This window comes from Sciurus carolinensis, chromosome 11, assembly GCF_902686445.1.
Source record: "Sciurus carolinensis chromosome 11, mSciCar1.2, whole genome shotgun sequence".
Lineage (NCBI taxonomy): Eukaryota > Metazoa > Chordata > Mammalia > Rodentia > Sciuridae > Sciurus > Sciurus carolinensis.
In genome coordinates, this window is record NC_062223.1 from 63912330 (window position 1) to 63939880 (window position 27551).

Here is a 27551-nt window from a genome sequence, read left to right on the forward strand (position 1 = left end):
GTACAGATAATTTATCTACTTTAGGAAAAAGGAAAAATTGGTCACCTCACATTTATCATGAGTCCCTGGATGAAAGGAAGGAAGGAGGGAGGGAGGGAAAGGAGGGGAGGGAGGGCAGGTAGGTTAATGTACATGCAGTTTGAAGAACCTATGAAAGTACTCAGAAATTAGAAACACTCCAGATCACCTTGGATGAAAAAGGAATTAAAAAGGAAATTATAAGCTATCAAAAGAGCAATGAGAAGGAAAATGTATCCAAACTTATGGGACACAATTAAGCTCTACTTGAAGGAAACTTCATGAAGCAGTCTCCTAATGCCTTCACCATTAAAGACAAAAAAATTGCAGAACTAAATACACATTTAAAAAGAAGCACAAGCCCCACAAAGTAAACCCAAACCACAAAGAAACCAAAGGAAACCAGGAATAGGAAATTAACAAAGATAAAAGCTCAAATCAATGAAACAAATTTAAAATGTGGACAGAATAAATTTAAAAACTAGTTCTTTAAAAGGACAAAAAAATAAGCCCTGTACATGCTTAAAAAGGAGAAGAAAAAAAAGAAAGAGGCAAAACCACAATTGTGGCAGAGATGAGAAGCTGTACAAGGGCTGGGAGCACAGCTCAGGGCTTAAGAACATGGGCAGGCACAAGGTCCAGGGCTTGTTCCCCAGCACCCCCACACCCCCGCACCCCCAACTTTCAAGAGGGCACATCACATCTGCTTCAGGCAGCAAAGAACCTAGAGGACAGGGATGCTTTCCTAGAAAAACTCAAATTGCTAATATCAAACAAAAAAGAAGTGGAAAAAGCCAAGAGATCAATGACTGAAATGACCAGGACTAGAAAGTGTCTTAAATATTTACCACTGGAGAAGATACAGAGACCACGAAGGATGCAAATTTAGATAGGAGGAATAAGTTCAAGAGATCAATTATACACAATGATGACTACAGTTAGTAAGAATATATTGTACGCTGGAAGACTGCCAAATGTTTTAATTATTTTCACCACAAAAGAGAGAATGAGTGGTAATGCATATGCTAATTAGCTCAATTTTAGCCATTTCACAATGTATACATAATTCAAAATTTCACATTGTATACAATAAATACATTTGATTTTTTTTGTTAATTAAAACAGATTTTTAAAAAAGATTTAAAAGAGCAAATTGTTTCACAGGTAAATTTTATGTAATCTTTAGAGAATAATTATTTTCCTTGTTATTTATTCTATTTCATGGTAGGCTGCAAAAACAGGTACATAGGGTTGGGGATATAGCTCAGTTGCTAGAGCGCTTACCCTTGCAAGCACAAGGCTCTGGGTTCAATCCCCAGCACTGCAAAAAGCAAACAAACAAACAACAAGAAAAAAAAAAAAAAAAAAAACAAAACAGGTACACATACTAATTCCTTTTATTAAATGAATGTAAAATCAATCTGAAACTTAATAGGTTACCAAAAAAAAAAAAAAGTATTAAAAAATATCATGATGAGATGTAACATATAAGCACAGAGAATCTAGTAACATATTCAAAGCAGAACTTTCTTCTGGAATGCTGGGGAGGTTCATACACAGGAACCTCATTGACTCAACTACCATCAACACATTAGAGAAAAATCATGTAGCAAGAGGTGCTGAAAGGCACTTGATAAATTAATGCAGCTATTCCTCATAAAAACCCTGAGCAAGCTGGGTGGTACACACCTATAATCCCAGCGGCTGGGGAGGCTGAGGCAGGAGGATGGAGAGTTCAAAGCCAGCCTCAGCAACAGTCTCTAAATAAAATAAGAAATAGGGCTGGGGATGTGGCTCAGTGGTTGAGTGCCCCTGAGTTTAATCCCTGGTACCAAAAAACAACAACAACAAAAAAAACTAAGCAAAACGGAAAAGAAAGCACTTACAAATGTAATAAATACCATTTACAAAAGCCAATATTAACTATAATCATAAATGGCACAACTCCAAACATAATTCTACTAACATAAGAACTACAGAAGGATACCTACCATCACTATTTTCCTGATATGACTCTAATGAAGTTTTAGCAAATGAAAAGAAAATAATAATAATAATAAAAAAACTAGAAATGCCCGTTACTAGCTCAGAAAACATATGAAAAAGAATGAGATTGACTTGCTTCACCAATATCAGAACCTACTATCAAGCCACTGTAATTAAATTCATGTGGTATCCGGATACATAGAAAAAGATGGTGGGAGGGGGTGGTGATGGAAAAACAGTAGAATGAAACAGACAGTACTACCTTATGTATATGTATGATTACATGAATGGTGTGAGTCTACATTGTGTACAACCATAGAAATGAAAAGTTGTACCCCATTTGTGTACAATGAATCAAAATGTGTCTGTAAAAATAAAAAAATATTTTAATTAAAAAAAAAAGAAATAAAGAAAGAAAAAAGAAAAGAAAAAAAACAGTGGGCAGACTAAAGTGGAGCCAAGAAAAAGCTCCCAACATAGACGGCAAGTTGAAGGGAACAGACCTGCTCAACCGGAAAATAATCTCTTAATAAATGGTTAGACACAAATTCCTGTAAACCTGGAAGAAAATATAAGCAGCCTACTACTTCACACCAAATGTGGGCATACATTCTAAATAAATTAAAATCTTTAAATAATGCAAACCTGCCACACTCAGACCATCTTCTCCATGAAAATTCCTGGGATTGTGTGAGTCAAAAGCAACTTCTCCCTCCTCCCTGAACTTGAAAAGAGCTTTGGTTCTACCATCTGAGGATCCCGTGAAGAATAGTTTGAAACTGGGAAAATAAGTAAACCATCTGGTTCACCTTTTCTCGTAGGCACCTGTCCAGGCAGAGAAGCCCACATACAGAGAAGACCCCTGCAGCGTGGCTGTTCACTAACACTGCCTAACATGAACCCTCCATGCTCCCAGCCACTGTGGGTAACCACATTTCCTCCAGCTCTCCCAGTCTGTCTCATTATACAGCCTCTTTCTTACCCTCTCCTTGGGCTTCCCAGGCATCATGCTGAGCCCCTGCCCTGCCTCTGTGTTTTACGATTTCTGATCTCTGCTTATGCCTCCCTGCTACTCACCCCAGGACTAGCTGCTCCTCCCCAAATTTAATCCTCATCCTGAGTTGTTGTTATTCCCTCAGGAGGTTAGTTCTCCATTCCCTCCGCTTTAATTAGCCTTAATACTCAGAATTCCCAATTGAGATTTCCAGTCTTTACCTGTTGCATCTATAATCCTCCCCTGTTTCCTCTTGAATACCTTATATCCTTATCTCTATTAATAGCAAGGATGAAATGTGATTGTGACCTCTCTCTGGCTCTCATCCTGACTCCACAAGTCATCCTCTCTCACCCTGCAACAGAGTCTCTGTCAGCCAGGTTGGGCTCCTGGACCTGAGAGGTCCTGATCTGCTGCAAATAAACTACTCACTAAACATGGACCAATTCGGGGAGGATGGAAAGCCTGGGAAAGCAGAACTTCAAAAGCAGCCCACCCAGATAAAACAAACACACATTTACTTAAAGGGAGGGGGGCAAGAAATGTAAAAGCTGTAATTGATCCTAATATAGAATGAAATGTAGTGAAAGCAATTAAAATAGAGGGAGTGGAAACAGTAAAAGCAACAGTATCAAACTCAAGGTGTCAGAATTTTACGAGGCACATGCCCATCAGTCGAAGGCCAACCTGACTGTTACCCACAATGCTGGGAGTGCCCTTGGATCTGGGGGGTGGGCTGGGAGGACCTGGCTCAACCCAGCATCCCCTGGGCCTCAAGGTGAGCAGGGTCTGCTTCAGACACAGAGGGCTGTCACTGGACTTCCTACTTGCTTTCAGGTGCTTCCAAATCATTTTGGGAGGGAAAGGAGAAGACATCAAAAAAGCACAACTCTCTGTCCCCATGAAAGACTGAAGAAGCCAACAGGCTGTCTTTGGTCACTACAGGCTAACTTACCTCTACTTTTTCTACTACTTGCTTCCCAAAGGAGCACACTTTGGTGGAACAGGTGACTGTCATGTTTTCAGAACTCTCATACTGGCTGGTTACACCATAAAAAGCCCCGGCATCGTCTTGGATATTGCAGTTTAAGTCAGCCTGTAGGAAAGGAAACAGGGGTGGGGTTATTCGCTCATCCCAGGAGTCCCATTGCTGAGACAGTAATGCCAGGGCAAGGCCACCAGTGATTGAGCCCAGGGGAGGGCAGTGTGGAACAGATGCTCCTCTAGAAACAAGGTCAATGCCCAGAAGTCACTTTCTGGAGGGTGCTAATCTGGGCATCTTCCCTTGAAAGGCCCATGCTATGTGTTTCCATTCTGTTTTGCTTTCTTGCATTCAGGATTAGAATAACACTGTACCTTTGTAACAAAAGATAGATTAGCAGTCTCTGACGTGTGCAGACAACAGGACAAATTAGATTCATATTCACTAGTCTTTAGAGATATTTAAAAGAACAGGAGACTCTGCAGCTGACTAGCCATTTGTTATATACATTAAACAGAAACTACAAGAAATACCGCATCCAGAGGGGAAACGGTTCCTACAAACGACTGACTTAACGAGAGGCTGAATAGCTGTCACTCATTTACCAACCTGTTAGTAAGTACCTACTTTAGAAGGTTCATACTAGACGCTGGACAGGGCTTGTCCACAACCTAACATGGAAGATAGGCACATAAAGTAGCTGCCATGCAGCTAGGAAACAATTAGCATGTCAAAGGCACTCAGTTCAAACAATGGAAGGCACTGCTTTTAGTCAGGTCTTAGTTAAGGGACCTTTATAACAGCACGAGCTGAGGGAAGAGTGGGCAGAAGCCTATGGAGCTTCATTCCAGCTTCGACGTAAGGACTAAGGGGACTGGGAGAAGGGAGTTTGAAAATGCAACTTGGGCCCAGGTCGTGGAGGGCTAAGTAAGGGGTGTGGGTTGTAGCCTGTAGGAAATGGGGACCCATCGAAGTTTGGGTGCCAAGAAGAAAAGAGACAGCTGTACTTCAGAGAACAGTGTCTCAGCAGGATAAAACGTACACTGGAGGAGAAGGCTGCTGAAGTGTTCAGGCTACTGCTATGGTCTGAATGTGTTCCCCAACATTTGTGGGTTGGAAACTTAAATCTCCAAGGCAACACCTCTACTTCTGGGAGGTGTTTAGGATCCTGTCCTCATGAATGGATGAATGCAGTATAAAGGGCCTTCGGGAGTTGGCTTTCACACCTGTCTCCCTTCCAAAAAAAATTTTTTTTGGGGGGTGGGTACTGGGATTGAACTCAAGGGCAACCACTGAGCCACAACCCCTGTCCTATTTTGTATTTTATTTAGAGACAGGGTCTCACTGAGTTGCTTAGCACCTCACTGTTGCTGAGGCTGGCTTTGAACTCAAGATCTCCTGCCTCAGCCTCCCAAGCAGCTGGGATTACAGGTGTGCACTACCATGCCCAGTCCTCCTTCCAAAATGTGAGGACACAGCAGGCCAAGCACAGACCAAGGCAGTCACTGAGGAATGGGTCCACCCTTCCCCCAAATACCTCCTGACTCCCTGCCACACACTAGGCCCTGGGCTGAAAGCTGGGCCAGTGTCTCCTCTCCCAGGACTTGTGACTTAGCAAGGAAGGTATCAAAAAGGAGGGAAGCCCCACTGAGAGGGGTACAGAGGGACACAGGAACAAATAGTGGGGAGGGTTCCCAGGAGTCAGGAATGCTCTGAACCTCTGCGACAGCTGGAGTTCAAAGAAAGAAGATATGGTTCGCTGAGAGGAACATGCTGTAGGAGAGAAGAGGGTGTTGGGAAGGCACACCACCAGACAGGAGGACAAAAAAGGGAGGGGGCAGAGACAGCAAAGGAGAGGAAGCAGCAGGGGAAGTGGGAGGGCTGGGGACCTATAACCTCAGACCACAGGCACCTGGGAGTTGAGCAATAGGATGGGAGCAGCGACAGGACGGAACCAGATCTGAAGAGGCACCGCTGACCACGGCTTGGAGAAGATGAGAGAAGCAAGAGTGAGAGCAGACAGGTGATCACGTTACCGCATCCAAACGAGAGATGGTCATGCACGCGGTGTCGTGCCAGCTGTTAAGACAGAGGTGGGCAGGTTCGACACAAACGGGATTTTATATTTTGTGAGGTTCACCACATTTTGACTAGCTGATTTTAAAACTTTGGTAGGTTCTATCCACCATGGACACCCAAGTCATATATGTTTTTAATGAAGATATACGTGTGGATTTCCTTTCTGAATTGAATATTAGGAAAATGTCCACTCCTGTGGGCAAAACTTCCCATTTCCCACCTTCAGATAAAGAGAACCATATATTCTACAATTTCCCCTTTCACCTTACAAGCCAAGAAATCCAAGGCCAAATTCAGTGTTCAGCAATTACCTCATCCCAAGTGCTCCTAGTAGCTGGCAACCATGTGCAGCTCCTTTTACTGGTTTTTAATCTGCTTTCACTTGCACTTGTCCAGTTTTATACTATCCATACATGTAGCGAACTTTCTCACATTCTGCTGTTTGGAATTATATGGGGCATTGATCATAAATAAATACAATTCCCAGAGGTGCATTTTTTCTCACATTCAAGGTTTTAACATGTGGCTCCACAGAGCAGCCGCTTAGTGGAAAATGATGCAAGCTGAGATCTGCATTTAAGGCTGCAGAGGTCCCAGCCTCCGAGAAGGAAGGTCACCCATGCATCCTAGGCACACAGGAGCCCTGAACACCGCAACTGTGAACGACATGCATTAAAGCAGGTCTTCAAGAGAGGCTGCTGCCTTACTCTGTTTCCATCTTGGAACATGCTACTCTGAAAGGTAGCTCAGGCATTTTGCAGTGGAGGGATATTAGTGATGTTCCCTCTGTATGTGTATGTTTGTGTGTGTGTGTGTGTGTGTGTGTGTGTGTGTGTACGTACATACATGTAAGCATGCAAAAGAGAGAATTATGTTCTAACTATTGTGATGTAGTTTAGGCCAAAAAGTTTCAGGACTTTTTAAAAAGTCAAATGCATGGTAAGGAGAGAAAAAAACTGTAAAATTTGTGCACTGTTATATTTCTACTCATGAACTTGTCAACCTTGACAGGAGTGACTAGTGTTCCCAAGTGTCCTTTTGGAAATATTTAGCAGATGTCCATGTGTATACCTTCCTTTTTAATTTTTCTTGCACAAATAATAGTTCAATTGTAGTCACTTTGAAATCTTGCTTTAAAAAAAGTAACTATCTTAGTACTCAGTACTGATACAGAATATCAATATTAATGCATTTTTTAAACAAACGAACTGTTTCTAGGGGCTGCATACTGTTCCACTGCACAGACACACCACAACTGAACACACACTCTGCTGCGAATGTTTGGGATGCTCTCCAACAATGTGGCAGTAATCAATTCATGTTAAGCAGGAAAGGTGGACTACAAATTCTAGTTCTTTCTTTCAATTTTAAAAAGTTTCTAGCATTGAAAAGGACTAATTAGGTGCTACAAAGGAATTGTGAGCTAATATCACAATTTAACATTATAACTGAAATGAAATAGATATTTCCAAGCAGTGAGGTGTTTGGTTATGAGGCACATATGGAGGGGGGCTGTCCATGGAAGAGTGAATGGAGTAACTTTTTCAAAATTACCACCCTCCGTTGCTTAAAATATACAAAATGATACATGAGTATATATACGATTTACAAACATTAATGAAGTTTAGGATGGCACTCATCATGATCTGATACTGGCAATCTTTCACACGTCATGTTTCCATTCTCCCAGGTTTTACGCTGAAAGGAAGTAGCCGTCCCACCACAGTGACCTGCCTAGCAGGTCTTGTCAACTAGAGTGGGTCATCTTTTAAATCCCCTTTTCTATCTCTAGCAAAAATCATTTCTAGTATTCATCAGCATACTTTTTCAGCTGCTTAAAACTTTCAACACCAAGACTCCAAAAGCAGAAATGGAGAATGAGAGAAATGAAGCAACTCTAGTTCACGCCTTCAACTGCACCATCACTGTGCCGCTGTTGCTGCTCATGTTTAAACAACAGAAAAAGGAGCCTGGTGTGACTGTAGAACCCGAAGCAGGTTCAACTGACTCCGAACTGTAAGAACTTACTTTGCAAATGAATCCCAGGCTGGGTCTGTATTACTAAGGATAAGTAATATAATGGATGGGTGATGTGTGTGCCAGTTTGGAAGCATATATGTTGTATAAATGCATATATAAATTAAAAATTCAACACTAACTTAGCCAATTATATATGACTTGCCAAGAAGGGATTTTTTTTTTCTTTTTGGGAATATTTTATCCATGACATTATTTAGAACTGTGGGTACATGGTGATAATAAAAAGGGAGCCTTTTTATTTGTGATGGTTCTGCCATTGTTTGTAACTTCCCTACAGACAAGCAACATCCTCATTGCCTGCACCTGGCTCAGATCCTGCCCACCACCTACCTTTGGTTAACCACCATCTTAGAACTCCCCAAATAATTCTGCTATAGTTTTAGTTGGGAATGAATGATCTGTAATTATAACGGTATGAATTATAAGTGAGGAAGTTATTAGAGTATCTATTATAAATTATCACACTCAGAAACAATGCTGACAACTACTGAGTTTTAAAGTTGTCAGAGTTAAGTGCTTTACACAAAATTGAAGTATTATACACATTCAGAGAAGCACGTGGATCAGAAGTTTCCAAATCAATTAGATTTCAAATGAACCAGCATGCAGACAAAGAAATGGAAGTCCCCCTACAGGTAGGTGCTACTTTGCAGTCACAATCCACGTGACAAGGGTAGTCATGATCTTAAAACATCATACCTTAGTTTTGGGTATTTTTGAGCTTTAAATTCATGGATTCATAGTGTTCACTCCCATGTTTAGTTTCGTTGGCCCAGCATTTTGTGAGATTCAACTATGTGGTTGTGTGTTCATCCTCATTCCATTGAATGAAAAATGTCACAATCCATTCTGCGACTGATGGACATTGGTGATGTTTCCAAATTAGACCTCTTATGAAGCATGTGGCCGAGAGCATTCTTGGACATGCATTTGATGAACACTGTAGTTCCTAGGACTATAACTGCTGGGTTGTAAAGTTTATGTGCAACTAGTCTTTGTTTAGATAACAGGCACAGGTAGTTTTTGAATCATCTTGCTGCTTCTTTTTCTTTGCAATTGGAGAAAACTCTATTTAACTATTAGTGTGCATTTAATAGGTTAGATGGTAAAAGGCTTCCTAACTAATGGTAATAAGCAATTTGCTATCAACTGCTCTGCAATTACCCCTGAACCTGGGAAATAATCATGCAGCCATCCAACCACATTGCAGCTGCTCTTCAGGAATTTTCTAGGAGGAGGTATTGATGTGAAAGATAATTATCTGTCAGTTGATGGTATTAGGACTCATCCAGAAAGAAATGTGGTCACCAGACTCCCATGGAGACAAGGTAATATCAAAGAAAGAACGTTAGCATCAAATCAACAACAAAGGAGGCACACTCTAATGAGTCTGGAATTCGTGCAGAGCTCATTACTCACCCCACTGACACATTCACCCCAACTGAAAACTCAGGGGGTAAAGCAAACCTATTTTATGTAACGCTGAAGGCAAAAATATAAGGGGAAAAAATGTACTGCTCTTAGGATTCAAACTATTTCTGCCTAATCGGCTTTCATCTGACCACAGGATGTTTTCCAAGAGCAAATAATTTTTTTTTTTTTTTTAATCCAAGAAACAGCTAAAACCCAGCAAATTACCTTCCTAATACATGCCAAATGCAAACTATATTCTGCACTCTGGGCTAGACAAAACAGGTTGGCCACAGGCCAGGTTCTGATGTGTTAAAGAATATTTACTGGTGTGGCTAGGGAAGGCAAGTCCAGGGACATGGCCCTTCTGGGAAGTCTTCTCCCAGTCCACCCCCGTATGAATGAAGTTCAGAGGACGACTGCTTCTCCTGCCCACACTGTGGAATCCCTTCCACAGCATCCTGACCCACACTGCCCTGCTGTTAAGTACTTTCAGACCCAAGAAAATCATCATTTCAATAACACTGCTGGGCACTGCTGTTAGGTAACCCTTCTTCCTGTCAAATGTGCTTTCTACAGCTGCTGCTAACCAATTGCCACACGTTTAGTGGCTTAAACCAACATTAACTGATCTTGCTCTTTGTAGGTCAAAAGTCCAGCTAGGGTCTCACTGGGTATGGGCTGGGCCGTGTGTCTTTCTGGAGGCTGTGGAGAGAAATCTGCATCCTTGCCTCTCCCAGCTTCTAGGGATCACCCACATTCCTTGTCTGGTGGCCCTTGCCTCCATTCTCAAAGCCACCAAGTCCGTCCCACTCTGCCAGCTGTTATTTCTCTTAATTTCTTCTTGTTCTCTTTTGTGTCCCTCCACTTTTTTTAAATTTTCTGGTACTGGAGATTTAACTTTGGTGTGTGGGGGTGGGGGCACTTTACCATTGAGCCACACGGCCAGCCCTTTTTACTTTGAGACAGAGTCTCACTGAGTTGATGAGCCTAACCTTGAACTTACTCCTGTGTCAGTCTCCCCAGTCGCTGGGATGCATCTCCACACCCAGCTTCCCTCTTCCATTTTTAAGGAACCTTGTGACGACCCTGGGCTCACTCAGATAATGCAAGATAGCCTCCCACCTGTGGATCAGCAATGTCCCTCCCCGTGGCTGTGTAATGTGGCATTCTCACAGACACCATGAATGACTTTGCAGCACCATGATTCTGCCAACCACACCTGTTAAGTTGGAATCACCTCCCTCCAACTCTTGGGGCACTGCAGACTTAAGGACCTTTCTGTAAAACACTTTGCAATTCTTTCGCTTGTCCCTTAAGCTCACCTTTCTTCTCTTCCTCCCCACCCATGGGGCCGGGTCCTTCAGATTCTCAATGTTTCCCAGGATTCCGGTTTTACATCTATTTTTATAAAGCCTCATCCTGGTTTCAGACTTGTACTCCACCAGTCATTTGGGAATGCTGCCTCTCCTCTTGTCATTATCTCACGTCAGACACCTGACTGACAGCACAGGCAGCAAGGTCTCACTTCTCTCTCCTTTAACCACAAAGAAGGTGACCTATGTCCAAAGGCCACTGTGGTGAGGTGAGGAGATAATGCATATCTGTAAACTGTAAAGTGCTGTACACTGGCAGCTGTTAATAATACCAACAATCACTCCTATTAACTTGTCAAGTTGAAATACTGGCCAGGACACAGCCTCACAACACATCTACTGAGACCTTCTGAGTGCAGACGGTGGTTCAGAATCTATAAACGTGAGGACTGTCAAGGCAGTCAGCCTTAGCTCCGATCCTCATTCGTCAGCATGTGGCACACTCCCAACAGTGGCTTTCTCCAAACAGAAAATGTGGGACTTTTTCTGATTTGTATCTTATGACAAGTCTTACACACTGAGTACAATGGCTCCAACAGGTACAAAATCACCACCTTTGCAGCAAAGACATGATTACAGACATTCCAGAATTCTTTCTGAAACAGTCAAATATTGGCAAGAGTGTGCTGAGTGAATTAAAGACTCTGAGCTCCATTTGCAGGCAGGTCCTGGAAAACAACACAGGGTGGAAGCAGAGGCAAGTTCTGAAGGTGGGTACAGGAAGCGGACTGTGTCACACAGCAAGAAACAAAAACACACCACTACAAAGTCGCCTGAATCTTGTTTAATCATCCTTCTCCTTAGATTCATTACTCCAACAAAAACACCTAAATCCCCAGACAGAAGTTCAGATTAGTTTCCTCTCTATGACCTTTCTCTCATTCAGTTAGCCTGTTTATTCAAGGATGTATCCCACCATTTAATTTCATATTTATGCCCTTTATTTTTTGGTAAATATTAAAAATGAAACCATCTTCAAAAAAGGATCCTTCCCATTTCAAGGGTAAGGAACAGTGAGGCCTTATCCAGGATGTGGGACCCAGATTCCTGAGGGGAGGGCTGGGCGGGGCAGCTGAGTGACTGCCCCTGTAAAACCTCCTCTGGCCCCTGGAGACCAGGCCACAGCGGGAGAAGTGTGAGGAAGTGAAAACCCAGCTGCCACTGAAGGTCGGGAATGTGCAGCCCACACAGCAGCAGCACTTGGCTGGTGACAACTACTTCTGTCACCTACTTCACTAGGGAAAAGCCTGCTGGAACAAAGGAAAGGAGATTACCCCTGAGGCAGGGGCGGGGTCAGGGGCAGGTCAGGAGCAGCCTAGGGACACTCCCTTCCTACCCATCTCCCCCTTCCACCCTGAGGGCTTGGAAGACCTGGGCAGGAATTATTCGGTTGCAAAAATGAAAGCATCAAGAGGATTGTCCCTGACAAGAGACAGTATAATAGGCACTGATGGATGCGAGGAGAGGCGGGCGTTTTCAAACCACCGCTTTGAACCTCTCCTCTGCATCCTCTCTGAGCCATGATCAAAGGACCAAGATTTCAAATTGTGAAGCAATTTTTTCCAATGGCAGCATCTGGCTCCTTGGCAGGCGGCACCGGGAGCTGGCCCTGCTGTGGGCAGCTGTCCAGGCCTGCCACATGGTGAGGTTCGGCCAGGCAGGGCACGCCGTGCGGGCCTTGCAGCTGCTCCCACAGGCGCCAAAGGACAATTGCTCTGCACTGAGCAGTGAGCTGCCCGGCAGAAGGGCCCTAAGCGACAGTGCCGAGCTGGGGGGTCTGGAGAAAGCTGGCGGCCCCTAAGCCCTCCCGGTCTGTCTCATTTGCATGCATCTGCATCCTGGCCCAAACCCCCTCTGGCATTCAGAGGCCTGGGGTGGGGGAAGCTGGGGTGATGGTGAAACACCTCCCCAGCTAGACAGCCAGCACTTGGGGAGAGAGAAGGAGGTGCCCTCAGGGAAGTGGGTCTCTGAGCACATTCACTTTGTTCACTTTAAGCCATTGTGCCCCAGCCCAACACAACGGGACAGCAGATGCAGCTCTCCGGCCACAGCTGTTTTAAATAAGAATAATAGGAATAAACTCAGCCAGCCCAGTGCTTCAAGTTACTTCCCACTAATTATGGCATATATTTACATCTACAAAATAGACGATTTTTAAAAACACCACCAAGGGCCCCTTTATTGTGCAGATTGGCACCCCTATTTGAATTTCATAAACATTTAGTACTTCAAAGAATCTTAAAAGCTTGCTCTAATTACAATATGCACTGCTTGAAAGGCTGGCTGTTTGCATTGCAAATTCCTACAAATACCAGCATTCATTTAAAAAAAATTCAATTAATATCATCCACACAACTTCAGGTAACCGCCACCGGCAAGTACACCAGCGGTTGGATGAAAGAGTCAAGGTCTTAGCCCCAACTAAGATGCTGCTGCTCAGGCCAGTTCTTTCCAACAGAGGCAGTTAATGAGGACTGGGCGCCCAGCTGAGCAGGCCCTGACCGCATGGTGTTCACCAGGTGTGTGAACACTGGCCTAGAGACCCGCTTTCCCAGAAAACAGGACCTTTTTCTGGGTTGGAGTCTTTGTGCACAAAATGTCTTACAACAGCAACAACCCAAAAGCAACCAATTATTTATACTTAAGTAACAATTATATGCAGATAAGATACAAGTACCCAGATAAATTTGCATTTCGGATAAACAACACACAATATTTTAGGTCTCCCCCCGCCCCCGAGGTACTGGGGATGGAATCCATGGCCTTCCACAGGCTAGGCAAGTGCTCTACCAATAAGCGACACCCCCAGCCACCAAATAAAATATGTACACCCCAAATACTGCATGGGACACAAGGCCAACAAAAATGTAATCATGGTTTACCTGAAATTAAAATTTAACTAGGCTGTTCACCAGTTGTTTTACTAAATCTGACTTTACTAAGGAGTTGTCTTCCCCCCGCCCCCCAAAAAAGAAAGACTTATCCTCAAATTCTGACTGTTTTAAGAAACATCTGGCACCCAAGATATTTAAATGGGGGCAGGGGAGTGAAGTTGCAGAGTAATAAGAGTAAAATCCTTCTTTTTTTTTTTTTTTTCAAAGTAAAAAACAAATATTGTACATACAAATATCTGTGTATGTACAATGTTCACAGATATATATTTAAAGACCTAGAAGGGTACATTTAAGATCTTGGGATCTGGCTGACATGTACAGGAATGAGGATCTCTTTTCTTTTTATTCCATATTCTTTTAACTGCTTGGACTATTCATAACAAACCTGCATTGCTTTTGAAATGTAAAAGTAATATAGAATGGCAGGAGGATGTACCTTGAATCTCCATCAGCACAGGGACAGAGGACTTCCCATATGACCAAGGGTCGAGGTTCAATTTTAAACAACTAAGCACAATCCCTGATAATCTAGATAATCCATCTACTCCTTGAAAAACTGGGTTTGGAAATAAGCAGCTGCCCTGACTGCCAATTCTTTCCTTCTCAGGCCTTTCTCGAGGTGGAATGCCAACAGGTCCACAGTGAAGCTAAGAGAGCAAGCACTGGGACGCGCTGGTGCCTCTGTGTCTGCTTTCTCCTGGACCTCAGGCTAGCAGCAGCAGGAGACAGTGGCTCAGTCTAGAATCACGGCAGGGAGCAGAGTTTAAACAGTGCATGCACGCTGGGCCCTTGAGTTGGGTGCTGTTAGCAACCACTGAGCCAGCCGACCCAGGAGAGAGAGTTGTCAGAAGGATTGTAAGGTCAAGGTAACGCTCAATTTAAGAGAGTCTGTCTGGATGCCCTGAGGGTTTAACGGTATCTGGCATGTGGCAGAGGTTAACAGACTGAAAGTAAAAGCAGAGTAAGCTTTGGTACCCGATTCCCAGATTGTCCCATCCTTTGATTTCATTCCTGCTGCATTCCATGCAAGTGGTTCAAGAACCACCTGCCTTGGCCCATGTTTCTTCTCATTCTCCAGCATCCACAAGGACCCCATTATGATTTTCCAGCAGAAGTCGCAGTCTCTGCACAAGTATACCCTGAAAATTCTTTCCCACTTTTTTTTTCAGCTGATCAAATTCATTCAAGATTCAGTTCAAATGTCATATGTTTGGTGAGGATTTCCAGAATGTTCTCAGGCAAAAAGAGTCCCACCTCTGTGCTTCCACAATAACCTCTACCCCACAGTACTGTATTCACCTGCTGTGAGTACCACTGTCTGCCATCGCTCCCCAGACTTGAAGACCTCTCATGTCTATCTCCTCCACGCTGAGACAGTGGGAAGAGCTCCTCTTTCTTCTGTAAATGCCTTGAGGATGACTCCTCCATACACTCTCAGTGTTAGTATGAACTGGCTAAGTGCCAGCATTCCCAACTTACTTACTCTAGGTCTGTCTACTTAATGAAATAAAGTAACTTTTCAGCCAACTGATTAGAAAACAAACTTGAAAATCCATTCCATACCTTATATTGCTGGACAAAGGCCCTGCTCCCCTGGGAAGACCTACAGAGAAGTTTAGGGCACAGGACTGGGGAGCAGGATGGGAACAATGCCAGGCAGCTGCCAAAGCAGGAAGTGCTAATAAGCCCCTGGCACTGTTATGAAATCAAACCAAAACGAGTGGATGTGCAAACGTACTGATTCCTCTATTCCTGTGCATGAAACAGGAGGGCCACCAAGATTGGGAGGCTGAGGCAGGAGGATTGAGAATTCAAAGCTAGTGCTGGCGATATAGCCCATCACGTAGAGTGCCTGCCTCACATGCTTGAGGCCCGGGTTCAAGTCCCCAGCACTGTGGTATTGCAGAAATAATAAACAAATGGAACCAATTCTGAGAATTCAAAGCCAGCCTCAGCAACTTAGCAAGGTACTAAGCAACTCAGAGAGACCCTGTTTCTAAATAAAATACAAAAGAGGGCTGGGGAGGGACAGCCTATCAAGAGATGATATGCCTGGGTGAAGGCAATCATATAGCCCCAGTCTGCTTGGAGAACATTTAATAGGTATTAGCCCCACAGACACCTCTGAATGGGGTGCTATGGCTTTGCTAATCTTTCTTGCCCTTAGATCATTTCATCACAATAGCCAGGTAACTTCAAAACTTACCAATACTTTGAGATGAGAAAGAAGGAGGAGAAACAGAAAACGTGTTCAAATGAAAAAACTTTTGTTGCTGACAATGGGGCAAAACATGTGGGGAGCATGTGATTCCATATTGCCTACTCCCTTTTCCATGAATAGTGAAGGGCAACAGGGAAATGTGGCTCCAAGTGACGGATTCAAGTCTACAATTCCAACCTAAATCATGCAGAATTCAACTAGAAATAGGCTGAAACTCTCATGAGGGGTCCATTCCACCTGCTCACATGTGCACCCAGTTTCTTCCCCTCAAATACAGCCCAGCTGTTTCATTTACAGGGGCTGTCATTCTGTTGAACAAATTTCAACATTTGATTTCATTCCTACAAAGATAGATGTGCTTCTAAAGGCTGCCCTCTTGCCAGATCTCTTTCTTACCCTTTCTGTGTTTTATACAATTTTCTCAAATCTGTTGTGGTTAGCATAGGTAACTTTGCATTTTGTTCCTTAAAAAAAGAAAAATAAGGTTAAGAAAGTAAAACGTGACCTTGAACATATCATGAATTGTTTATGTTGAATAATCATAATTCCATTAATTTCAAAAAGAAAAACATTATTATTGTAGCATAACATCATACATCCTAGTTTCTAAGATATAACTAATTTAATGACAATCTGGAAGAAAAAAGAAATGTATATTTTAAGATTTGTCATAACCTGATAATATGAAATATCTATACAACTTCATTTTCATATTACCTTCTTTATTATTTCAATTAAAGTTTAAGACTGAGTCTTTACCATACTAAAGATGATTATGAACAGTTTTTGGCTGTAAGGCTTATGAACAGTAGGTTAAAAACATACAGCTCTCTTTCAACCCGTGTTCCTGAGTTCTCCCCAAAGATGTTAATTTTCATCTGCATTCCTTATTTGGTTAAATCTGTACATAATTTTATCTCCTTCATAAACTTCATAAAGCTGGAAATGCACTCCTTTCGACAGTCAGCTGCAAGCTGCTCTAGGATCTCCCTCCTTCGGGGTGCACACCTGCTGAACCACACCCAGCCTGTGCAGTGCTGGAAATTCTCTGATCAATTCCACAACTGTTGCCCTGGCACTGGCAACCCATGTGCATGACTCTTAATGCTGCAGGGAGGCCCAGCATCCTCCTGGGGCAGCCAGTCTCCCTTTTCAGTGCCCATGTGGCACCCAATCATGTTTTATAAGGAAGAAAAAAGTATGGCTATCTGCCAGGGACAAATGTTGGCCTCACTTGTAACAAAGTCCTCTTCAATCACAATAACAATTTCAAAGCTACATTAATGTGTAGAAACATTAATTAATGTTTCTGAGATGTTTTAAATAGGGATTCGAATTTAAGCTAAAATCCAACAGTTTTTGGTATTACCAGTACAAATACCTCGATTGAGGTGACAAGGTGGTGGCTGGCTAGGCAATACTTCAGCATACTAAACATACTTCTCATCTGGGCTTGTGGCTCAGTGGTGGAGTACTTGCCTATCATGTGTAAGGCACTGGACTTCAGTCTCAGCACCACTTATAAATAAATGAATAAAATAAAGATCTATCAACATCTAAAAAAATTTTTTTTAATTAAACAAAAAAACAAAACAAAACAAAATAAATACTCCTCTGCCCAGGTGGCGAGGTGTTTCATCAGGTGTCAGGTGTGGGAATCATCCCAGTTTTAGAACTGCTGAAATGAGAACAAGTATGTCTCAAAACTGAGGGAATGTGGTCTGTTGTAACCTTTATAATAACAGTTGTTTCCATGGAGAATAAGTAAAGATTAAAGGCTTTTGAGTAGAAAGAAAATGTGATTGTGGGATGCAGAGGAATTAAAAAAACAAAGTGAGGATAGAAAGTTGTTTGTTTGTTTTAAATTATGCAAGAGAAGCCTGATCAAGAGGATGAATCTATTCATTCCTGGCATGAGGGAGTAACTGCTAGAGTATTTTAGAAAGCAACTTAGCTACTTACACACTTACAAACATATATGTGCATACACACACAGCCACATAATCTAATAAAATAAGTTGAATGATGATATATCCAGTAAAGCAGATATGATGTAGTCATTAAAAATGATAATTAGGGATATGGCCACATGGAAGGATGTGGATAAAGAAATCAGGGTATGTGTTTAATGCATTCCTTCACTGAAACTACATACACGTGTACCATATTAGATTGTATTTAAGGTGCATTCAGGATGGAATTAAAAATGATCTATTCCCAAGACCATCCAGAATATCGCTATGCTGAATTTATAATTATAATGTAAACATTATGTTTCTTCCCATCCTCCCAAAGGCAAGTAATAGAATTTTGTTGACATCTCTAGTAACATTTAGAATCAAACCTAAAATTCTTGGTATGGGATGAGCATCCCTAATCTGAAAGTCAAAATCTGAAATCTGAAACTTCTTCTAGGCTGACGCGTGCTCAAAAAGATCATGGAGTATTTCTGCTTTTGGATTTTGGACTTCCAAATTAGGGATACTCAACCAGCAGTCTCTACAAACATTCCACGATTTGAAAGACTCTGGAATCTAAAGCCCTTCTGGTGACAAGTATTTCAGACAAAGGATATTCAACCTATAGTGGTGGTTTATTCACCTGGCATCTGGCCTCCTCCTCTGAGAGGGTCAGCCAGATGCAGCCGTAAGAGGATGCACAGGAGAAGTTCAGGTAAGACTTCACCTATACACACAGGTCCCAGAGACAGGGAGCACTGCATGTCTTGCAGGGTCATGTAGGCAGGACACAGAGAGGGTCAAAGGGCAGAAGACAAGGGCAGAGCTGGGGCCCAGGATGTTACTGGGGTTTCAGGAGACAGATCTGGGCACAGCTGAGTGAACAGTTTAGGACTGCGTAGTTGGAATGATCCTGGCCAGCTCTGGGCTGTGGGGCATTCCCTGGTTGGCTTGCACATGGCCCTGGGACGATTAATGTGGAGGGATATGCCTCCCTGGCACTTGGGCCACACAGAGGTCTGCCTCTGGACTGTCTAGACTAAGTATCAAAGCCATGTTCCCGGATGAGCCCTTTGCTCTAAGAGCTGGCTGCGCCCAGAAGGGGCAATCTCTCCCAGTCAGCATGATTATTTTTATTCTATTTTATTTTTTTGAACTAGCAAAACATTATAATATACATAAACACACACACACACACACACACACACACACTTAAGCCCATGTAAATGCACACCAAAGCATCCCCCTAAGGACAAATCTTCAGAGAGAATCAAGGCTTCTACCCTTCAGTCACATCACTGGCTTCTATTTAAGTGAAATGATGTAAGCATAGTTTCTAGTGACAGAATGGTGACCCCAGCAGAGGCCACATACTTTATGCAAGAGGTGGGTGGATTCAGGAGTCCAGCAGACCTGGCATTTGTCAGCTGTGACTTAACAGAAGTCACTTTGCCTATGGCTCCATTTCATCAAGTGCATGGTGGGAATGATCACAAGTACCTGACAAGGGCTAAATAATGTGGAGGAAGTGCTAATGCCTGACACAGTGCCTGGCCTAAAGAAGGTTCTTGATGATGGTCAGGTTCACACTCTGATGTAAAAGAGAAAAGCCCCTTCCCTCTTACTCCTGCAAAATCATCTTTCTTCTCTTTGAAATTAAATATGGTATAGAATTAAAAGGTATAGAAGTAAACCTTTTAAAAGGCAAAAAACAAGAGAAAGAAAACAAATACAGGCTGAGCATTCTTAATCTGAGGTCTGAAATGTTCCAAAATCTGAAACTTAAGCACCAACATAACACTCAAAGTATGGAACTGAAACATTTTGAATTTTCAGGTTAGGGATGCTCAATTGTAAAGTCTATGCAAATATTCCAAGATGCAAAAATGCCAAAGCCTGAAACTCTTCCGGTCCCAAGTCACTTGGATAAGGGACACTCAACTTGTAGAAGGCTTCTATGAAAAGGAAAAGGTCAAAAACTAAACTAGAATGCAAACAATGCAGAGAAAGTCTAATACTCAGTAACAAGAATATCATTACTGTCTAGGCTGAAAAAAATTTAAAACCAGTGACCACTCCCTACTGTGGATACAACCAAACCCGGATTCCTCGTCTTTCCAAAACCCACCCCTACCTTTCCCATACAAGTGGGCCCCAGCTGCAACACCACAATGCACCTGAGACTTACCACACCCAATTTGTCTCTGTGCCTTTGCTCTCCAGTTCCCTTAATTCCCTACCACCCCAACACCAGCAGACCTACTGGCTGAGGGGGTGAACCCGAGATCTCTTTTGGAGAATGTAAAGTGGTATAAAGAATCTGGCAGTTTCTCAAAAGCATATAGAGCTATCATATAACCTAAGTTAGACTAGGTTATACCCCCCCAAATGAAATTACAGGTCCACACAAAGATTTGTGCACAGACTTCCTAGTAGCATCATTCATAATAGCATCAAGTAGAAACAATCCACATGCCTATTATCTAGAGAAAGAGTAAGACAAAATATAGCATATCCATACAATGGCACACCATTATGCAATGAAAAGGAGCTAAATACTGACTCATGCTACCAAACCAAGGCATCTCAAAAACCTTTTTAATAAGTGAAAGAAGCCAGATGCAAAACACCATGCACTGAATCATTCCGTAACATGAAACGTCCAGAAAAGGCAAATCTGGACAAGTAGATTAGTGGTTCCCTGGGACTGGTGTGAAAACAGGAACTGACTACAAGTGGGTTCAGAGGATCTTTTTGGAGTGACAGAAATATTTTTAAAATGGATTATGGTGTGGTTACACAACTTTGTAAAATTTTAAAAATCATTAAATTGTACACAGCACAAGTGAATTTTTGGTATGCAAATTATACTTTGATGAGGCTCTTAAAAAATAAAAAGATCTCACTAGACACTAGCCATGAAGACAGGTTGCTGGGTGTCTGCCCCACTGAGGCCTGAGAGGCTGCAAGGCTGGCATGGCACAGGCAGGCGGCATCCCTGGTTCCAACACTCATCTGTTTTTAGGGCCTGTGTCATGGATTTCAGCTGGAATCTTCCACCCTGCAACCACTGATTGGCTTCTACTTGGTTCCCTGCATCCCTCTCACATCTAAGTATCAAATGGCCATCTAAGTATCAAATGGCCATATCTTGGGCTTAAGTGTGGGTCCTTCAGGGAACGTCTGGTTTTTCTTCCATAGCAACCCTTCCCCTGGTCTAGCCAAAATGAGCCCAGGTTGGAGGTGGCAGAGGCTCTGAGAACAGTTTCAGGAACAATCAGATGAGCAAATTATGAGTCGGCCTCTTCATTTTGACAAACTAGAGACTTGAGGCATTTTGAGAAAAAGGAAAAAGGGAGGAGAAAGGTCTTAGTATTTGTAATTTACAGAATTTACAGAAAAACAGGACAATCTGCTAAGCAAGTTGCTAATACAAAAGATACAAAAAGGAAGCATTAGACTTACTTAAGAAGCACCCACGGGAATGTACAGATGTCCAAGGACAGATATTGTAAATGTCATTTCCACTGAGCCATTAGAGGAAACCAATGAGACATCAAATTGCAAACCTAATTTCAATTGCCTTTGCTCCTTTATTTTAGCATAGGTACAACTGAATTTCCTTATAAAGGTTAAGTCTCCCAACAATTATGCTGAAGGAGTAGTTTTTTTCCTTATCATGTTTATAGAAGCATTCAATTTTTTAAAATATATTTTTTAGATGTTGAAAGAACTTTTTATTTTATTCATTTATTTATATGTGGAGCTGAGACTCGAACCCAGTGCCTCACACATGCTAGGCAAGTGCTCTACCACTGAGCCACAACCCCAGCCCAGAAGTGTGCAATTTTAATCCTGTAAATCTTAATTTAATACGTATCTGAGATCTCAGAGTAATTCCTAACTAAATCCATTATTAAAATCATTATTATTAAACATTATTATTAAAATCCCCTACTGAGTACAGGAGCAATTCTGGGAATAAAAACTTAAAACTTTCTAGGCATATTCTCTATATCAATTTATATTCAAACAAAATGCTAATTACAAGAAATCTTAGTATCAGTAAGAACTATTATTGTTTCATTTGAAAGTACTGAAGGTGGTTTTCCATTATCTAATAATTTTTATTAAGTGTTTAATTAACTTGAACAAACAACCTCTTTTTAGATGTTTTAAGATCTTTTTTTAGATCTTGTGGCTCTCAAATTTTTTGCTCTCAGGACTCTTCAATAGGATGAAAAGAAATACAAAGGTCCTTGAAGAGTTTTTGTTTATTGTAGATTACAATGCCTATATTTTCAGCATTGGACAATAAAACTGAGAGAATTTAAAAATACTTATTGTATTTCTTAAGAATAATAATATCAAAAATAAGCTCAAAAAATAATAATAAGCTCATTACATGCTACTATACATCTTTTCAAAATTAAAGTATGCCTAGGCAGCGCTGTTTCATATTTTGCATAGGCTCTTCAAGGACTCTTTAATACTACCATCAAAATTCTTGAAGGTTAGCTGCAGTGTAGAACTCTGAAACCTTACCACAAACTTCTCATCCTCTCCACCACTAAAATCCACTGATCTCTCTAGCACAATATCAAACCACAGTTCTCATCAGAGAATCTTTAAGTATTGGGAAGCTGTCAAGTTCACTGAAGTGCATACAAATTTCCCCAAATTCTGATTTTCCTTCGTGAGCTTGAATTTGATCTTCAGCAACAAACAACGTTGGTTGTTTTCTGTGATGTGACAGGCTCATCACATTCACTTTTAATGTGTTAAAAATGATGTTCGAGATGTAATAAAATTCATAAAAGGACACTCTTGGCTGGACTTGCTCTTGTTTTGAATGGTGCACACATTTAAGGTGTGGAGCAGATCGATGCCTTGGTTCCTATTAAGCTGCCAGCACTTTACCCCATTGTTTTGTTTTGGTACTGGGGATTGAACCCAGGGGCACTTTACCACTGAAAACATCCCCAGCCCTGTATTATTTTACACAGGGTCTTGCTAGGGCCTCACGAAGTTGCTAAGGCTGACCTTGAACTTGCAATCCTTCCTGTCTCAGCCTCCAGAGTTGCTGGGATTACAGGGGTGCACCACTGTGCCCGGCTATCCCATTGCTTTTGTACCATCAGTGTGAATGTCAGCAGAGTGGAAAAGGCAAATCATGGCTTAGTATTATAATAAAAACAATTTTGACCTTGTCAATCCATTAAAAGGATGCTGAGGAATTCAGTAGGGGCTCACTGGCTGCATGTGAAAACTGCTGTGTTACCATATAATAACTGATCTCCAACCTCCACTGCGATCACCTGACGGCATTCACTAATTTGGAAAAGGAAAGTGACTCTTACTGCTTTTCAGGCTGTCCACATGAATTACCAATTCCATAAATGTTAATTATAAAGAAAAGGCCACCTCTATCCAAGTTTCAATATGGACATACAAAAAATGAAATCCAGTTACCATGGAAGGATAGACTAAACAAACTAAATTTAATATGTAAATTTCCCCTGAGAAATTTAAAATGTGAAATTTTCTGTAAGTCATCCATTTGTTCCACATTTGTTGGGCATTTGCTTGGTGTTAAGAGTCTAAAGTTGATAGTCTCTGTGGCCAGGGTCCATGAAGGTCTATGTAGCCAGGGACATTAAAGTTGGACAGATCTGATTTCAAGTGCCAGGGTCTCCACCTACAAGAGCCTTTCCCTTGTCATCTCTGAGTCGGCTTCCTTAGTTGGACACAAGGCAAATTCCACTTAAACTGTGAGGCCGAGATGAACTGCATGTAAAGCATTTAGTGCAGCTCCTAGCACACAGCAGGCATTCAATAAATGGAGGCTATGCTATGAATACGGTCCCTGGGGGCAGTCAGAGTCCAGATGGGAGTGGGATGCACATCCAAATAATTATGACCCAGCATGGGAACTGATTAACTACAAAATGCAATGGGACTAAAAGAAAAATCAATGTTCTGCTTGTTGGCATAGGGAGGAAAGGAAAAAAAAATAAAAATAAAAAAAATAAACAAACTGCACCCAGACATATACAAGGTGGGGTGCAGTACAGACAGGCAAAAGGGATCAGGCAGAACCCAAAGACAACTCCCTGGAACCAGGTCATTTAGGGCCTTCAGTGGCATGGTAAGGGGCACAAACATCTAAAATGATTTTCTTTTCATTTTTGTGAAGAATGAAGAATTATCAATTCTCAGTGCTAACAGGTTATTTGGTCTTCTGTACCCTCCAACCCTCAAACAGACCCATTATACCTATACCTACTCTGGTTCAGGCTTGACTAGTGCAAAATGGACAGCAAAATTACTCTCAGAGCCTGCGGACCATCAGCAAAGCTCCAGCAGGAAAGGGAATTTGCTCATGTCCTTTTAAAGCATGAATAAAGTATTTACTGTGCAAAGCCATTTTGTACCCTCTCTGATACAAGTTCTCAAGGCACGTAACTTCGTCCCAACTCCAGGTCCTATGCTCCAGTGAAATTTATAGGTCACTTAGCTTAATGGAGTGAGAAGAAACAGAAAGGCAATAGTGTTCCATATTTTCCATTGTGACTCCAGCCATCTGTGAGTCACTGCGTGAGTAAGCTCAGAAGGCCAAAGAGGCCACCCGTCTCTCACCCCTCCAAAGAGACTGCAAATGCCTCCAGGCGAACCAAGTTGATGTACATGGCCCGCAAGAGGACAGCCCCACAGATGCGAGTCTGTGCTCCCTTGGCAATTCTGCAGAAGCAGACAAAGGTGCAGTCAGTGCGAGCCTACGGTCAACGGTGCTATGCGCGTGCACACCCAAGACACGACCATTGAGACACAAACCACAGAAATTACAGTGATGGTTTTACTCACCCAGAATTTTACGAGGAAGAAGGCATTTTGAGGACCCTTTCCAAATAATTCCTTTAAGCCACCTTTCTTTTCTGGAAATTTGTCATAAATCTGACGAATGTCTACTGATTCGAGCAATGGGTCACTGTAAGAATGATTGGCATGCCCAATGTGCACGAAGAGGTGTTTGTTGTACTGTAAGAAACCAACAGAGACATTCCCATTACAAACCCTTGAATCAAACAGGGACTTACACATCTTGAACTGGATTAAGTGTGGCAATCTTGAAATTTCAGCATTCAGCCTTGAATCGCCTAGGGTCTGTGCCTTTGAAAAGAGGAATGTTAAGAAAAGCCATTAGAGTTTATGGTTAACACAGTCATTGTCTTTTATTGACAAGGTCATATTTTCTGAAGTGCCTAAAAAAGACATTTTTTGTAGACATAGTAATGAACAATACCATAACTGCCAAACTACCAAACCAAGGAATAATTCTACTATCCAGTTTCACCTGACTCAGCTGAAGAGGACAGGGACACTTTTTGGAGCCCATTATTTACAATGTAAGCCCAACAAAAAAATATGTGTGTAGTTAGATGATGTCATCACCCAGAATGCACTTCTCGCCTCAGGTCTCCAAACAGCAGTGTGTAGGCGTGGGCTGAGCCATGGTACCTGAAGACTTCCTGACTTCCTCCTTCTAGTAGGAGTAAGAGCACTGAGCCTCTTTGCCATCAGTCCCCTTAGTAACCCATCCAAAACTTCTGCATAAGGGATGGTCAATACGTGGTCATCAGTGTAAAGTCAGGGTTCCAAGAAGGCAGGATCTACTGTCTATATGGACAGTAGAAAAGAACATATGTCACTTACTTGTGAATAAACAAACATAGAAAAGACTTAGACTTGGCTATATCATTTAACTTACAAAAGACACTCTTTCTTCCCTTGCTTTGATATAAGACATGATAACTTGACCACAAAGGAATATATCCAAAATAACAGCTTTCAATTCAGACCACATTTCAGTCCCCAAGGAGAACTTAAAAATCACCAATGCTGGCTGGGTGCAATGGCGCATACTTATAATCCCAGTGACTCCAGAAACTGAGGCAAGAGGATCATAAGTTCAAGGTCAGCCTCAGCAACTTAGCAAGACCCTGTCTCAAAATAAAAAATAAAACGGGCTGGGGATGTAGCTCAATGGTAGAGCACCCCTGGGTTCAATCCCCAATACTTTAAAAACAAAAATTCACTTATGCCTGGGTCTCACCCTGACTAAACTGGAATCCCTGAGAATGTAGCTAGGCATCAGTAATTTCTTTTTGTCCTGTGGTGCTGGGGATTGACTCTGGGGCCTTGCACACTCTACAAAAGCACTCCCTCTACTGAGCTATATCCCCAGCCCAGCATCAGTCATTTTTAAAGTTGCCTGGATGAACTCCAACATGCAGCCAAGTTTGTCAGCCACTGCTCTAGACACTGTACTGTACTCCCATGCCTGCTTCTCCCACTGAGGATGCAGTAACATCAGCTCAAAGTGTTACAAAGAGGTCCAGGGTGTAGGGCTTCCAGGGACTCAGAACCTGATAGGATTCTAAGAGAAACCCCACCTCCTTTCCTCATCCAGCAATCCCCACTCACTTCCCAGGTTTAAATCAGCAATTTGCTGACTACTATCCCTCTGAGTACTAATCCCCATAGCAGAAGGTTTAGTCAAAGTTGCCTATACAAGTACTGAATATTGGTTATTAAGAACATGGGGCTGGGCACAGTGGAGCTTGCCTGTAATCCCAGTAGCTTGGGAGGCTGAGGCAGAGGATCACTAGTTCAAAGCCAGCCTTAACAACTTAGCGAAGCCCTAAGCAAGCAACAAGACCCTGGTTCTAAATAACATATAAAAAAGGGCTGGGGGTGTGGCTCAGTAAGCACCTCTGAGTTCAATGCCCAGTATTAAAAAAGAATATGGAGTCCAGACTCAGTCTGCTCAAGCACAAAACTTTGTCCTCACTGCCAACTAGGTGTGACAGCAGCAGGTTTCTCCCTAGTCTCTAAAATGGGGACAGTGATGGCCTTTCTCTCATTTGGTTATGAAAGGGTTGAACTGAGATACTTTACAAAGGGTTTTCCAGATATTGTAGATCCAACCAAGAGTAAGCACTTGATACACATTGTTGTTATAAATAAATAAATAAAATAAAATCTTCCCTCTTTGAGATTCACAGTGAATACTAGTGTATTAAGAGCACCACCATAAAGAAAGATTTTTAAAACCTTGGGTAACCCCAAGTTTCCCAAACTCAATTGGTCACAAAACCCTACAAGTACATCCCAAGGAAGTGCTAACCTGCTACCATACCATGGATCTCTGGCCATGATGCTCAAAGGTGGGAGGTCAGACAGCTCATTTGAAGCCTCTGTCCCATATATGTACAGTGTGACTGGGCTGGTATCTTCCAGGGGAAGGCCAAGCCTTCCCCTAGTCAGCCCTAGAGTGATATCTTTATCAAGGCTTCCAAGAACCTAAAAGGTTCCAGGTAAATGAAAAAGGGAAACCTACCTAGCTCTTACACAGATCCTGCTACGGGGACTGGATGCCTGGTGGTCTCTGGGAAAGATGAGAAGCTACAGATCACTAAGGAGGAAGAAAGTGAGCCTGTGCTGGGAGAAATTTAAAAAGTAGAAAGTCAAAGTCGTTACGTTAGGGGCATGAGGTTATGGGGATGCAGGTCTTTGTACAGATTTTCTCCAAT

The 27551-nt window shown here is 42.2% G+C and overlaps 1 protein-coding gene across 10 annotated transcripts in view; it reads right to left on the minus strand.

Annotated features, from left to right (window-relative positions):
• Positions 1-27551, minus strand: part of Tead1 (TEA domain transcription factor 1) — a 253404-nt gene that overhangs the window by 12694 nt on the left and 213159 nt on the right. For all 10 annotated transcript variants that reach the window (XM_047519389.1, XM_047519388.1, XM_047519387.1 and 7 more), the window contains 2 exons: positions 24823-24996; positions 3954-4094 (listed from right to left, as the gene is read on the minus strand). In XM_047519389.1, the coding sequence (XP_047375345.1) occupies positions 3954-4094; positions 24823-24996 (315 nt within the window). The remainder of the gene's footprint in view (positions 1-3953; positions 4095-24822; positions 24997-27551) is intronic.